General features: G+C 38.6%; 1 protein-coding gene and 1 non-coding gene across 14 annotated transcripts in view; one reads left to right on the top strand and one right to left on the bottom strand.

Annotated features, from left to right (window-relative positions):
* Positions 1-16,800, bottom strand: part of IFT81 (intraflagellar transport 81) — a 177,339-nt gene that overhangs the window by 12,612 nt on the left and 147,927 nt on the right. For 7 of the 13 annotated variants that reach the window (XM_031031935.2, XM_081802263.1, XM_081802260.1 and 4 more), the window contains 5 exons: positions 13,873-14,001; positions 12,315-12,404; positions 1,544-1,630; positions 439-510; positions 269-354 (listed from right to left, as the gene is read on the bottom strand). In XM_031031935.2, the coding sequence (XP_030887795.1) occupies positions 269-354; positions 439-510; positions 1,544-1,630; positions 12,315-12,404; positions 13,873-14,001 (464 nt within the window). Of the gene's footprint in view, positions 1-264; positions 355-438; positions 511-1,543; positions 1,631-11,423; positions 11,495-12,314; positions 12,405-13,872; positions 14,002-16,800 lie in introns of those variants that run through there. The other 6 variants (XM_081802266.1, XM_081802262.1, XM_081802269.1 and 3 more) reach the window with 5 other exon arrangements.
* LOC115942219 (U6 spliceosomal RNA) lies at positions 3,140-3,245 on the top strand. Its single transcript, XR_004076833.1, has one exon. It is a non-coding gene; the product is annotated as a U6 spliceosomal RNA (small nuclear RNA).

The following is a 16,800-nucleotide window of genomic DNA, read 5'->3' on the forward strand; positions in this document are numbered from 1 at the left end:
GGGCGCTTGGGTGGCTCAGTCGTTAAGCGTCTGCCTTCGGCTCAGGTCATGGTCCCAGGGTCCTGGGATCGAGCCCCACATCGGGCTCCCTGCTCAGTGGGGAGCCTGCTTCTCCCTCTCCCACTCCCCCTGCTTGTGTTCCCTCTCTCGCTGTGTGTCTCTCTGTCAAATAAATAAAATCTTTAAAAAAAAAAAAAAGTAAAAAAAAGAAAACTTCTATAGGTGAAAACATTAAGTAACTCAATATAGAAACAACAAAATTACTTGCCTAATTGCCTTTCTTTTTTCTTGTTGATCAGAAGAGACATATGCCTTCATCTCATCGGTAGCTCGACGAAGTTGTATTTCTAGGTTCTAAGTGGAAAGACCAAGTTTTAGGTTAAGTCCTTGATACAGAAAAATCTCAGAAAGGTTTTTGATCCATTTTCTTTGTTTTACCTTGATCATACAATTTGTGTAATGGTATCTACTTTCTTCTTGAAGACATTCTTCACGTAGTCCCCTGACTTCCTACAATATATAATTTTAAATGGGCAACATTACTGAAAGAATAATAATCAAATACAGAGAGGATGACTTTAAATGTACAACAAAATACCATCAGCGTAATTTCTTCTTTTGAAATTACAATTTTGTTTACCATAATAGACTAGGTAGCAATCTTTTCTAGAGACTACTCATATCACTCTAAAACCTACAGGTTTAGTTATTCACTTATTAAGTACCTATTGTGTGCCCAACTCTGTGCTAGGTGCTGAGGACATAGCAGTGAACAAGACTACAGATTCCTGCTCTCATTCAAGTAGAGGAAACAGACATAAGCAAGGAGACAGGTAATGAAGGTAGTTTCAGATAGGAATAAGTACTATGAAGAAGAGTCAGCAGCAGAATGTGATAGGGTAACCAGACGGGCAACATTAGATAGGGTGATCAGAGAAGACCTCTAGGAGGAGGTAACATTTAGGCTGAGACCTGATGATGAAAAGGGGAGATCAAGGCAAAGAGCTGGAGGCAGAGTGTCCCAGAGAGAGAAGAGCACAAGCAAAAGCTATGAGGTGAAAACAAGCTTGGCCTGCTTGATGTGCAAGAAGGCAGCCAGTGTGGCTGCGGCCTTGTGGATGAGGAGCAGAGCACCTGGACATGAAGTTCAGGAGGCAGGTGAGCCTTGCAGACCATAGTCTGGAAGTTAGATTTTAAGTGCAATGGGAAGACAGTGGAGGGTGGCCTAAGTTTTCTACAGGTTTCTTTGGCTCTCTATGGAGAAAAAAACCTCAGGAAGGTGAGGGTAGAGGTGGGAGACCAGGTCTGAGTTACTGTGGGAGTCGAGCAGATGCACGATGAGGGCATGGACTTTGGTGGTTGTGGTACAGATGGAGAATTCAGTGTGTACGCATCAAGTCTGAAGAAATAAAGATCTCTGGAGCTTAGGAGACCGGCTCAGGGGATGAGGGTAAAGATTTGGGAATCTTTTGTTGTCGGTGTAATGAAAACATGCATGCACAGGCAGTTTTTGCTAAATTGCTAAAATAAACTATCTTCTTACCTGTTCTAATTTGGATCGATTGCTTTCGAGGCCTGCTGCACAGCTATCATACTGGGATTTCTTTTCATCACACTCCTGGGTTAGTTCCTAGTTGAAAGGATAAATGACTGAATAAGTGAAAAACAAAGGCCTAAAATGTGGCCCTGAAACAATGCATGCCCTTGTCAGTCTTGTAACTTAACTCTAAGCTTCTTGGCATACTTCAGAGTTATTTATACAACAATCAGACATTTGAGAATTATGACAGATGAAGGTACTGATAAAAATAATAGCTACCATGTATTGAGCTGTATGCTAGGCTCTTTATTAGGAGCTGGGGATACAACAGTGAGCAAAACAGCCAAAATCCTTTCCCTAAAGTGTGTTCAGACAAGTAAACAGCTATGATGGGCAAATATAAGTGTTATAGGAGAACGTAGGGCTCTCATAGGACCTAACCCAGGCTTGGAGATCAGCAGGGATAGAGAAACTGATATCTAAGTTGAGGGATGAAAGATTAGTACAATAGTTAGGGGGGAAGGTGAACAAGAGAGGAGAATGTTCAGGAAAAAAGAACACTATGTATGAAGGCTTGGGAGGGAGAGAGAAGAACAATAATTTAGGATGAACAAGTAGTTTATTATACTGGAGTATGTCTGGGAAGTGGGAGAAAACACTGAAGTCTTTGGCAGGGGCTTAGTCAGAAATATGGAAACCATGGTAGGGCCTCTGAGCTTTACACTTGTCAATAATTCAATCTCACCACAACCCTTTTAGTAGGTATTAATATCCTGACACCATGCTGGGAGAAAGTTCATGGAGGCCAAGTATCTTGCCAAAGATTATACTGCTGAAAAGGGATGTCAGAATTTGAATTCAGGCTGTTTGAGTAGTTTCAAACTTTGTTCTAATGTAATATTTTGGATTAGATAACTTGAAAATCTTCTATAAATACTAAGAAATGTTAAAAATATCTGCAAATGGGGCGCCTGGGTGGCTCAGTTGGTTGGGCGACTGCCTTCGGCTCAGGTCATGATCCTGGAGTCCCGGGATCGAGTCCCGCATCGGGCTCCCTGCTGTCAGCAGGGAGTCTGCTTCTCCCTCTGACCCTCCCCCCTCTCATGTACTCGCTCTCTCTCATTCTCTCTCTCTCAAATAAATAAAATCTTTAAAAAAAAAAATATCTGCAAATGCTTGATAAGGTCGAGCAAACACCTTTTCAAAGCCAGAGCTGAAATGAACTTCTCAAGGAAGTAAGAGGAATTACCAGGGCCAGAAACAAAGGATGACACCCTGAGTCTGCCCTTGGTGAAGGAAGCTGGGAGCAGTCAATCTTGGTAACGGAGGGATTCTAATATTCAGGCAGGGCAGAAGACAGAGTGGAAAGTTAGAACTGAGAACCCCACAGAATCCAAGCTGTTTTTCAGCCTGGGTGTAAAGGGTTAACACCAGGCCTGGACTGAAGCCAGCCAGCCTCAGAATGACCTTGGTTTCACACAGCAGTTTCCGTGGGAACAGGAGAATTAACATAAATGGGTTAATGTTGTGTGTGCTTCCTTTGTTGTGTGGGACTGCATCTGGTTTGGGGTGACTGGCACAGTAGGAAAAACGGGTGGGGTGCCCGCTGCGGAGAACATACACTAAAACTGGAATGATACAGAGAAGATTAGCATGGCTCCCGTGCAAGGATGACATGCAAATTCGTGAAGCGTCCATATTTAAAAACAACACAAAACTGGTGGGAGCTCTCTCCTGGGCTCAGACCTACTTGGTGGTGACATGGCTAAACGCACCAAGGAGGTCAGAATCATCGGTAAATATGGGACCCGTTATAGTGCCTCCTTCAGGAAATTGGTGAAGACGGAAATAAGCCAGCACTCCAAGTACTTGCTCTTTCTGTGGTAAAACAAAGTTGACAAGAAAAGCGGTAGGGATCTGGCACTGTGGTTCCTGCATGAAAACTGTAGCCAGTGGGGCCCGGACCTACAGCACCACTTCTGCCCTCACAGGAACATCTGAAGGAATTGGAAGACCAGTGGAAGCTCCACCATCTGAAACACTGCTGGTCTATGATAAATGGGTTAACTTATGCATCAAAATTACTTTGGTTTGCTGTTAAATTTGTTAATTAGATGTTCTGATTTTCATTGCATTAGTTTTGCTTTCTCAAAAGAGGCTTGGGAATGAAAATCCTTCTAATTTTAATTGGAAAAAGGAAACCGGTGGTAGAAAGGAGCTGTGACTTTTCTGTATGAAAGGGACCTACAGATACCTAGGGCTCTCATGGGTGACAGTCATACACACCCTGAATGGGAGAAGGGGCAATAGAGGCTGTGACTGCTGGCCTCTCAAGGAGATGCGGACACTCTAGTAGATGACAGCCCTTTGTTTTGGTCTGTGAGCCTGATGGCTAAACTAGTCAGTAAATGCAGCTGCGCTGTGGCAGTGGCAGCTGGAGGAAAGGGGCCTGTTCCCAGGCAGGTTTGGGTTTGAATTCACCCTTACCTACATGAAATGCTAGGCTGAGATATGAATTCAAAATTAGCTCTAAGCTTGTGATAGTCCTAAAACACCTGGCAGAGCCAACTGCAAAGCCACTCTGGAGGGACACACCCACCGTCCTAGCTGCTGGGATTCAAAAGACAAAACCCGGGGTGCCTGGGTGGCTCAGTTGGTTAAGCGGCTGCCTTCGGCTCAGGTCATGATCCTGGAGTCCCGGGATCGAGTCCCGCGTCGGGCTCCCTGCTTGGCAGGGAGTCTGCTTCTCCCTCTGACCCTCCTCCCTCTCATGCTCTCTGTCTCTCATTCTCTCTCTCGCAAATAAAAAAAATCTTAAAAAAACAAACAAACAAACAAAAAAACAAAAGACAAAACCCTACTAAAGATAAGCTCATAATCCAAAAGTAAAAACACACATGGAAACAATCAATCCTTATGAGTGAAGATGAGAAGACTAAAAAAAAAAAACAACCCAGCAGGACGGCACTTCCAGGAACTTTGGATAGTAGAAATAAACCTATTAAATGAATATGCTTGAAATAAAGTTATAAAGGAGGAACTGAAAACAAAAGATTAAAAAATGTACAGTGAATAAAAATAGACAAAGATGAAAAAAAGTCACTGAAATTAAAAATTGAATGGCATAAACATAAGAATAGACACAGCTCAGAAGATAAAAAGAGAGATGAAGAAATTATTTAAAATTCATTGCAGAGACACAAAAAGATAAAAATATGAAGGCGAAGTCATGCAACAGAAGACAGACACCCCCTGTTATCCCCATAGGGACGTGATAAGTATGCCTAACATGCATCTAATAGTAGTCGCTGGAGAACAGACTAAAAAGAACAGGGGAGAAAACATTTGAAGATATCATGTGGAATTTTCCTGGAATTAATGGAAGACAAAAAGCATAAATTCCAGCAGAGCAAATAAAACTAAATCTGTATTTAGATCGTGGTAGTGACACTGGACAACACCAAAGACAAAGAAAGAAATATTACAACCAATTATAGGGAAGATATTACCAATATCTTTAATGATAATTAAACTGATAGCAGACCTTTCAACATAAGAGAAACCAGAAAGCAATGAGCAAGCCATTATTTAAGGAAAAAAAAAAAGATGGCTTACTTATAGTAATGATTTTTTACGGAGAGAACTACTTACTACAAGAAAACAAAACAAGGAAATTTGATCAGGAAGAAGAAAACAGAATCCAGAAGGAAGGATCAACATACAAGCAGCAATGGTGAGAACTGTTAAATATGTGGGTAAATCTAAACAGGAAATGACTGTATAAAGTAGTGATTTTAAGTAATGACCACCATGACGACTGCTTTTAGAGACCAAGAAATAAAATGGAAATAAACTACCAGAGGATAACAACACAGACGTAAGGCAGGAGAGGGTGTTAAACTATTCTAAGGTCCCTGTATTGTTGGGAGATGCTGATTAAATTTAGACTGTCAAGTCAGAAAAACAGACGTTAAAAATCTAAGAGTAAACAGTATCAGAATACAAGATAGGAAAGGAAATAAAGGGAATAAAGAAGATAAAAAGAAACAGAGTGGTGCGATTAAGGGCAGGAAAGAAGCAGCACAGTAAACAGGATGCACAAAATAGAAATAAATCCCAATGTATCAATAATAAAAGTAAATGTAAATGGGATTAAATTCACCAATTCAAAAGACAGAGTCTCAAACTGAATGAAGAAACCACCCACACAAGATCCAGCCACATGCCATTTATGAGACAAGTGACAAAAGTAAGGGCATAGAAAGCTGAAAGAAAATAGAAATAAAAAGATATGCCAAGCAATCTTAATCATAAAAAAGTTGGCATACTTATGCTAATAGCAGACAAAATAAAAATCTTAGAGCAGGAATTTTAATTTAAATTTAAAAAGCATTAGCAGAAATAAACAGTAAAAAATAATGATAAAATGAATAATTTACAGGGAAGGTTTTTCTTTTAAAACTAGGAATCTTTTTCTTAATTGTCGTAAAATAACATAAAATGTACCATCTTAACCATTTCTAAATGTACAGTTAAGTACTGAGTACACTCACATTGTTGTGCAACCGATCTCCAGAACTTTTCATCTTGCAAAACCGAAAACTCCTATACACATTAAACAACTACCCATTCACCAGGAAGTTTTAAATGATACATTTGAGAAGACTGATCTGATGAACACATAGAGAACCCAGTACTCAACAACTGGAAAAGACATACACATTTTAAGATCAAGGCATTAAAAAAATTAGGTTGGCCTCCTATCTCTTCATAGCCACACTTAACCTAGAAGACGGTGGAGCTATACTTTGAAAATTCTCAAAAAAAGAAAGCACGATGTAAAGATTTTATGTTCAAGTCAAGTCAATTTTTTAAATATTTAAGGCAAGAAACTCTAGAACACGCAAGAACTCATCAGGGAATATTGTTCTTTTGAGTTTTTTTTGTTTTTTTTTTTTGAGGATTCTCCTAAAGGACAAATCACAGAAAATAAAAATTAGGAAAAAGGGCAGTGAAAAGATTGGTGATGAGTACTGAATCTAATAATTACAGGTCAAACACTGAAAACAAAAGTGGGAACCAGGGAAATAGAACTGAATGTAAATGTTACATGCCTTAGCAATGTAGAAATGATACAACAAAACCTGCAGGGAAGGGAAAGGTAAAAGAAGGTGGAAGGTAGAATAAATAAGCTGGTTTCCTCAATTCTTAATTGCTGGGGATGGGTGGGGAAATATCAAAGGATATAATTTAAAGCTGATGAATCAAGTTATGAGGATATTAAAAGTATAAAGGCAAACAGTAAGAGAGACTATAAAATTGACTAAAATCAGGTGCTAAAGGAGAGAGAAGGGAGGGGGAAGGAAGAGGAAATATACTAATTTCATCCTTGCTCACAGTGGGGATTAATAGATAATACCTACAGAAATGGATGATTAATGGGGAGTTACAAATAAAACCACCAGAACAAAACCACAAGCCAGAAACAAATACAGGGAGGGAGAGGGAGAGAGAGAATGAGAGGACAAACAGGATTTTTTAATAGGTCTTAAAATCGAGAGCTACCCTTAAAATGTACTAAGATCAAATATGTCTGCGTATCAAATAGATATAAATGGCTAAACTTACTAATTAAAACAAACCCTTCAGATTATATCACATACCCAAACCCAATTCAACTCTATTCAGAGACACAGCTAAAACAAGATAACTTTCAAAAAGCTAAAAGCAGGGCACCTCGGTGGCTCAGATGGTTAAGCGTCTGCCTTCAGCTCAGGTCATGATCCCAGGGTCCTGGGATCGAGTCCCGCATCGGGCTCCCTGCTCCTTGGGAGCCCGCTTCTCCCTCTGCTTCTCTCTCTCTCTCTCTCTGTCTCTCATGAATAAATAAATAAAATCTTTAAAAAAAAAAGCTAAAAGCAAAAGATGGGCAAAAGTACAGTAGGCAAATGCAAATAAAATGAAGCAGAAATTTTGTTCTTAATATCAGAAATGAATTTTGTCTCCCACTACCAAAAAGGCCTTTGTCCTTTTAGAGAGTAGAATAAAGGTATAGAGAACAAACTTTAGGCAGCCAATAAATAATTATCCATTCATTAATTCTCAGAAAATTTCTGGAAAACACGTAAGGACCTGTTTTACTTTTGGGGAGTGTAGAGAAAGAAATAATTTCTATTCTTTCCCTTAAACAATCAATCACAGATTGAATTCTTACCCAGAGCATGTATTTACTTTTATAAGAAAAAGTGATCAATAAGAAATATTTCAGTAAAGGGGCGCCTGGGTGGCTCAGTCGTTGGGCGTCTGCCTTTGGCTCAGGTCATGGTCCCGGGGTCCTGGGATCGAGCCCCGCATCGGGCTCCCTGCTCAGCGGGAAGCCTGCTTCTCCCTCTTCCACTCCCCCTGCTTGTGTTCCCTCTCTCACTGTGTCTCTCTCTGTCAAATAAATAAATAAAATCTTAAAAAAAAAAAAGAAAAGAAAAGAAATATTTCAGTAAAATCAATAATTGTATCGTATACTCTAAAATGAGTATTTTAGCTTTTTCCATATATTAGCAATTATATGTATTATGACACTGAATTACATATAATTTATAGAACTACTCCTAAGAAAACAAACATGAAACTTTTCAAAATCCTATTCTACCTCTAGGTGACTATAAAAGATTTAGATAAATGTAAATTATACATCTGGAGTTATGATACTCTGATTTTCAAACAGTTGTTAATATTCAAATTTAGAACATGCAAGTACAACAGAAAGGAAATGTATTAACACTTCACTATAAAATTTCCTAAATATCTGAGTTGCTCATTAAAGCAAGAAGTATATATTTTTTAGTATAGTGCATTTTTTTAAAAAGATTTTATTTATTTATTTGACAGAGAGAGACGCAGTGAGAGAGGAACACAAGCTGGGGGAGTGGGAGAGGGAGAAGCAGGCTTCCTGCTGAGCAGGGAGCCCTACCAGGGGCTCGATCCCAGGACCCTGGGATCATGACCTGAGCCGAAGGCAGACGCTTAATGACTGAGCCACCCAGGCACCCCTAGTATAATGTATTTTTAAGTAGTTCTGCACTTTACCAATATATCTATGTAGTTTTGAGTGGTAAGTACACTCAAACAAGTTAAAAATAATGGTTCAAGTAGAGAACAATTAAGAATTTCAGTTAATATTTGCAAAGAGCTTATAATCAATGACATGGCTAGCCTTTTAGTATACTTTTTATCACAAAAGGTTTCTGGATAAGAGTAGAACTATACATGGATGCAGGAGATGGACATATGGAGATAAGCAAAACGAGCATCAGGCACTCACCAAACACACTGAATTCAAACATTTAAAAAAAAACAACAGTTAATACAAATATAGACAAGTCCTGTACTCTTTTTTTAAAAAGATTTTATTTATTTATTTGAGAGAGTGAGAGAGAGCACAAGCAGGGGGAGCAGCAGAGGGAGAAGCAGGCTCCCCGCTGAGCAGGGAGCCCAATGTGGGACTCAATCCCAGGACCCCGGGATCATGACCTGAGCCGAAGGCAGATGCCCAACTGATTTAGCCACCCGGGTGCCCCTCTGTACGCTTTTTGAAAGATTTTTTTTAGGGGAGCCCAGGTGGCTCAGTCGGTTGAGCATTCAACTCTTGGTTTCAGTTCATGTTGTGATCTTGGGGTCGTGAGATCGAGCCCCACATTGGGCTTCACGCTTGTCGGGGAGTCTGCTTGAGATTCTCTCTCTCCCTCTCCCTCTGCCCCTCACCCCACTCGTGCTCTCTCTCACTCTCTCTAAATAAATAAATAAATAATCTTCAAAAAAGTTTTTTTATTGTGCTAAAATAATACATAAAATGAAAATTACCACTTAAACCATTTTTTAAGTGTCCAGTTCAGCGGCATTAAGCACATTCACACTGTTGTGCAGCTGTCACCACCAACCATCCATCTCCAGATCTCTTTTCATCTTCCCAAACCAAAACTCTGCCCCATTAAACACTTAACTTCCCATTCCCTCTGCCCCCTACAACCACCATTCCACTTTGTGTCTGTGAATGTGACTAGTCACATTCCTGTAAGTGGAATCATATGGTGTTTCTCTTTAGCAGTGTGAGTTTTCAACATGGCAGGAGACAGAGATGAAAATGTTGACATGGCTTAGGTACCCTCTTCGACTTGATGATAAGAACTGGAGAGTTGTATTATTTGGGAATGGTGGTAAGATAGCTACATCTCTTTATAATGAGAGATGTAGGCAGTGCTTCATATACAGAGAAATCTGGTTAAATTACATGAAAATGAGTTTCAGGTTTGGTTAAATTATTATACTATAATAAATGACTTTACAGAATTTAAGATTTGGTATATGGTTTACTTAGAAAACAATTTGGTTGAAAAGCAATAATATCCCTTCTTTTAAAACTATCTTTAATAATTATAATGATTCTATAGTTCATGTTCTTAATCATTCTATCTACATTGTCTGAATAGAACCTTAAAGTAACTAGCAGTATATACTAAAATTCCAACCATTTAAAAAAGTATATATGAGAGGACAAGGCTAAAATGCAAAGATGAACACTGTTCAGCTGTTACTAATAGGATAATAACGGGTGGTGTACTAAAGATATCAATTAAAGTCCCTGACATACCTATAGCCTCTCCAGAGGGAAAATTCTCTAGGCAGTCATACTTGGTACCATATCACCCTCCTTTCTTCTCATCCTGTCCTTACCCATGAGCATAGCTGGTTAGGCTAAGGATGGACCCCTGACCTGACCTGAGGATAGCCCATTGTCTATAAGACAATTGGGCATGAAAAACTGCCCCCAAAACAGAAGAGCTGCACCAGGAATTTGAATTAGAAAATGCAAAGAAAATGGGGCAGCTAGTAGTGAAAACTTCAACACAAAATATATAGAGAGAAAGGTCATAGGGTGCAATATGAATAATGCTTGGAACATAGAAAGCACTTAATAAATGTTTTTACTATTACATTCATCATCATTATCCACATGCTCCCACTGCTAGCATTCCTGAAACTTCCCTGACCCAAAATGCTCTTTGGTTACAGTACCTCTACCTGTTCCAGACAGATTATGGTTCTGATCCTTGGAATTCCATGCAGTACATTTCCTTTACTGTCTTAAATATCCTTTCAATAAAATTCATTTAAAACATAAATGAATTTAATAAAAGAAATATTTACAAATAGATTTCTTAGCTTACTATTAGGAAGAAATTTTTTCATCACTAGAAATACATATAACCAGTCCCTTTTGTTTCCAAGTTACTTACTCAAGAAAAGCATTAAGTAAATCAGTGGATTAGAATGTAACCATGAAAACAATTCTTGATGTCCTTAATCTCAAAACCTTGTTCAAAAATTCCCTTTCTGAAACTTTTCCTTCCTAACAATCACATCACTTGCTTCCTCTTTCCTTATCAGTTAAGTATATGATTCTGATTATACTTTTTTCTTTCTTTCTTTCCTTTCTCCCTCCCTCCCTCCCTCCCTTCCTTCCTTCCTTCCTTCTTCCTTCTTTGTAAGCTCTATGCCCAACATGGGGCTCAAACTCAAGACACCAAGATCAAGAGTCACACGCTCCACCAAGTAAGCCAGCCAGGTGCCCCTTTTCTATACTGTTCTTTTTTTTTTTTTTAAAGATGTTCTATATTTTTATTTGAGAGAGATAGAGAGCACGAGCGGGGGTGGGGGGGTAACGGGCAGAGGGAGAGGGAGAAGCAGGCTCCCCACTGAGCAGGAGATCACAACCCGAACTTAAGGCAGACAATTGACCGCTTAACTGACTGAGCCACCTGGGCGCCCCATCTATATTGTTCTTAAGTTGGGTTATCTTTTGTCTTTCTTGAAATTTGTCTCATCTCACCTATGAGTGTATGGACTCCAGAGAACAGGGACTTGTCTCTTCCATTTCTTTTGTGATGACAGTGGTGTGTACTGGAATGAGCAGGAAATGTGAAATAAGATAATATAGATGCTGGAGTCAAGCTGCAACTCTCTCACGGCCTACTTGTCTATTTGGATAAGTCACTAAACCTGGCTCAGGCCCCACGGCATTTTCTATAAAAAGGAAATGATGTGATTTTTCACTGTGCTCCCTTGACTGATGGATGGCATTCGTGAAGAATTTTATAGTTCCATACTCAGGCACATGCAGTACAACCCACATTCAAACCTAAAATTACTACATGGAGAGTGATAAAATAACAACAGCTAATGTCAGACGGCAGAGGCCATCGGATCTGCATTTGTGGAGGGCATTTACCTTCTAACAGTTTAGCTTCAAAGCAGTGGTTAGAATTAGCATTCAAGCAACGGTATTTCATCACTTATCACAAGCTTTCGTAGTTTGCCTCTGGCCCTGCTCCCCAGCAAAGCAAGTCCATTAATCTAAAGTTAACTTGTCACCACTCACTGGCAGACTCTGAGCTTTTACCTGGCCACAGAAGAATGTGACTTCATATTTATAGCTCTGACATATATCAGATTTAAAGCAAAAATCTAACCTAGCTGCACTTGTGATTTCAGCTTAAACTCCTTCTCTTTCTCTCTTTCCCCCGATAATTTGACAAAACAAACAGCACAAATTAAACAAAAAACTTAATAGGTCACATTATTACTCTATTTTGTGGAATCATATCAAAATAATAATAATAATTTGCTTTCTATAAATTACCCAAGTAAAATATTCAGGATTCTAACTAGTACATCTGAACAAGATAGGATGCTAAAAGTATCACAAATCAAATTCACTTACTTGACATTTCTGACGCAACTGTCGTAGTTCTTTTATAACTGGGGCTAGAGCTGACTTCTTTTCAGATACCAGTGAATTCAGCTTTTTTACCTGTCATTTAAACAAAATACATGAGATCTAAAAAAAAAAAGAATTCAAAAGAACAAAAATACTACATGCTTAAATGTATTTATTAAAGTGTTATATAAAAGAGTAAAACTGTAAATTACTTCAAAACCAAACAATGGGGAAATGATTTAGTAAATGTTGTTTCAGTAAGATGGAATAGCATTTAACTATTCAAAAGGTCAATTATTAAGACTGCAAAACATGGGAAAATATTTGTAATCTAACATTGAATGATGAAAACAAATTAGAAAGTTGCCTGTATACAACTACAATCATGCTGTGTTATTAAAAAATATGTAATTATGTAGATTATATAGTATATACATAACATGATGAAGTGATATTCAAAATACATAATAACCCAAAGGATATAAGTAATGACCAATCAAAATGGACACTAGCCATAGAGACTAATGGGATCTCAGAGTCTTCTGATTTTTAGGAGTCAGATTGTAGTGAGATCCAGAGGGTTCTGGGCAAGTAGCCAATGTGGAAAAAAATAGGTGGAAGTGGGTACTCTGAGAGTCTGAGGCAGCAGCTAATTACCAATAAGGAAAAATTTCAACATTTGAATGTCTGATGAAGCTGCCATCAGTGCATTCAGGCTGAACAGCAGCTCCAAATATGGAAAGATACTAAGGACACACACAAAAATGAAGTAATTTTATTAGTTAGTGTGGTATGATTTGGGAGAACTTATTTTTTATCTTAAATATTTCTTTAATGTTCTGTAACTTTTACACACTTCAAAAACCGCAAAGATAAGGCAGGCATTTCAATACATAATGCTATAGGGTATTTATTAAACCCATCATGTTTCCTTGGAAAAAAAGCCCTACAAAATGCATAAATTATGACAAGTTGAACAACTTACTAGAATGGAAACATTCAGAAGAGATTGCTAAAGACGATGAAAGAATATAAAGTAAACAATGTGCAGAAATTAAAATTTGAGTGTTTCACTGAAAACAAAATACAAAAACATCTGCCTCTAGCTATATAATTAAAAAAAAAACTATAAAAAAAAGTGAAATCAGGGCGCCTGGGTGGCTCAGTCATTAAGCATCTGCCTTTGGTTCAGGTCATGATCTCAGGGTCCTGGGATCGAGCCCTGCAAAAGGTTCCCTAATCAGTGGGGAGCCTGCTTCTCTCTCACCCTCTGCTTCTCTCCACCCCGCTCTTACTCTCTCTTTCAAATAAATAAATAAAGTCTTTAAGAAAAAAAAATCAAGTGGGACGCCTGGGTGGCTCAGTCAGTTAAGCATCTGCCTTCGGCTCAGGTCATGATCCCAGGGCTCCTTGCTCAGCAGGGAGTCTACTTCTCCTTCTGCCTGCTCTGCCTGCCGCTCCCCCTGCTTGTGCTCTCTCTCTCTCTCTCTGACAAATCAATCAATCAATCAATCAATCTTAGGAAAAAAAGAAAAGAAAGAAAAAAATCAAGTGTAATCACCATTTCAGACATGTCGTCAAGTGTTCGGCCTTTCATCTCATCAACCTCAGTCTTCAGTGCAGATACCCTTTCTAGCTCTTCCTGGGTGTAACTATATCCAGATATACCCTTTTTCTCTTCAATAGTTTGCTAAAAGTAAAGAATAAAAATAGGTGTCAAAAATGGGGTCCACAAAATGGGTGTTAAAACCTCGATGATTCCATAAGAAGTATACAGATTTAATATATAACAATAAAGTTATAAATAAAATAAATTAGCTTAGAATCATAAATAATTTAATAATAAATTATAATTTGATGATAATTACATATCTTTATAGGTTATAAACTTGCACTAAATTTTACTTTGGTATCCTTGGGTGCACAGTATTTCTAATTTTAGCACTCAATAAATATTTGGTGACTGAATGAATTCTCAAGTGATCAATATATTTGCATTCACTCACCCATCCAGTATTTATTATATACCTAAATGTGCTGAGTATAGTTCTAAGCACCAAATATACAGCAGTGAACAAAACAGGAAAAAAAAACAAAACTTCCCTCACAGAGCTTACTTCTAGTGAGAGTAAACAAGCAATATGTAGACAAATAAAATACATAGAGTGTGAGGTGAAAATGGGGTTGGAATCTTAAAACAACAGGGTGGTTAGAGAAGGTCTTTCTGAGATGACGACATCTGAGCAAAGCCCGAATGAAGTGAGGGAGCAAGTCATACAGATATCCAGAGGATCAGCAAGTGAAAAAGACATGTCTTTCCCAAGAAATAGCTAAGAGACTGGTGGAGCTGAAAACGGAATGAGAATGAGGTTCGGGGGGAGGGATCATACAGGACTCATATGATTTGCTGGAACAGTCTCAGTTAAAGTCTATTGTCCTTTGCATTTTCAAATGTGTCCTACTTCAGATGATAAATTATATGGTAACTTTATTTTTAGGCCAATGAAAGAGCTTCGGCTTATTTTAAATGAGATGGGAGGCTTGTTGGGTGGTTCAGAGTAAAGGAATTTTTAAATAGCCACTTTAACATCTGTGCTGAGATCAAACTGAAGAGGGACAAAGGAAGCCAGTTAGAAGGTTACTCCAATAATTCAGGTTAGAGATAATGGTAGCATGAATCAGATGGTGGTGGTAGAGGTAATGAGAAGTGGTTGTGTATCTATTTTAAAGGTAGATCCAACAAAATATTATGACAGATTAGATGTAGGGTGTGAAGGAAAATGAAGGGTAAAGAATGACTAAAGTTTCTGGCCTGCAGAACTGAGGGGATGGAGCTGCCATTTGTTGAAATGAGAAAGACTCGGTAAGACCAGGTTTGAGGGAGTAATGAAGTTCAGAAATTTAGTTTTGGGCATTTAAAAGATTCAAAATGTCTAGTAGATATCCAGTAAGAGGTCAAGATGTTATACATATAAGACTGGAACTTGAGGAGAAAGCTAGGCTAGAGATACAGAGTTGGGAGTTGTCTGCATAGAGAAGGTCTTTAAAGCCATGAGACAGGATAAGATCACCAAGGGAGTGAAAGAAGAGAAGAGATCCAAGGGCTAAGCCTGAGGAACTCCAATTTTTAGATCTTGGAGAAATGAGAAGAAATCAGCCACAGAGTAGGAATAGGAGTGCTAGTATGGGAGAAAAACAAGGAGAGTGTAGTTTACTAGAAGATAAGTAAAGGAAGACGGAGTGATCGACTATGTCAAGCACTGCTAATAGGCCAAGTAGGAAAAGGGCTAAGAAATGCTCACTGGGTTTAGCAGTGTGAGGTACTGGTGATCTTGATAAGAGAAATTTTGGTGCAATGACCTGATTGGAGAGGGTTCAAAACAGGATGGAAGAACCAAAAGGAAAGAAAGAAAAGGAGAGAGGGAATGGAAGAAGAGTTGGAATTTGGGGCTGCCAATAAAACTGACACTCCCGAGAAAGGAGTAGAGGGAACTATAGAGTATTAGCCCAAAATTCTGTATGCAATTTCCTCTTTGGGCATTACCAAATCCTCAGCTGTGCACAGGGAAGGTAAGACTCCTAGCAGCCAAGTGGAAATAATTAGATGGGTGACTAAAAAACTGGGCAAAGACTTCAGTATCTCATAGTGCTACAGAGAGAGAGGTAGGAATTCAAGACTACTCAAAGTGTGTTGCTCCAGACTATCAGCTGAAACCCTAGAAAGGCTACTCCTAAGGAGTCATAACCTAAGAGTAAGAGCCAGGCACAAGAAGTATTCCTGGGAGTAGAGTTTCTGCCACAGGTATAAGGACTGCATATTAGGAGTAAGAGAAAAATATCAGCTTTAGCAAAACTGGATCAAGATGATCTATGAGGAAAAAAAATCAAATGTTCTTTTAAGGAAGGAAATGTTTCCAGAGCCTGACATTCAATAAAAAAGTACCAGATAAGCAAAGTAACAGGAACAAATGTCTGAAAATCAAGAGAAAAAAATTACAGATAATAGAAAGATACCCAGATGAAGTCATCAGATAGGACATTTAAAATAGCTGTGATTATTATATTCAAGACAATAAATGAAAAGTTGGAGAATGTTACAGATAACTGGAATCTATAAAATAAAATCAAATGGCAATTCTAGAACTGAGAATGGTAATAAGTGATATTCAGAATTCAATACATGGTTTACATAGCAGATTCGACACAAAAGATTAATGAATTAGAAGTTGGCACAGCAGGAAAAAATTCAGATTAAGTCACAGAGAGCAAAAATAATGGAAAATTTGTAGAAGGAGGGTTAATAGGACAAATGAAAACTCTCAGTGCTGCATTTGGTCCCAAGGGCATAGTAATACTCAACATCTTCTTCCTTTACCATTCTAGATTTCCCTCATGTTTGGCTAGCACCTTCACTGGTCTAAGTGACTTTCTTGGTGGGATGACCCAGCCCCTCATCTTTAAGAGGTGTGAGACTCTAGGAACCATGACC

Source organism: Leptonychotes weddellii, chromosome 13 (assembly GCF_054177405.1).
Source record: "Leptonychotes weddellii isolate Sample4059 chromosome 13, ASM5417740v2, whole genome shotgun sequence".
NCBI classification, from domain to species: domain Eukaryota; kingdom Metazoa; phylum Chordata; class Mammalia; order Carnivora; family Phocidae; genus Leptonychotes; species Leptonychotes weddellii.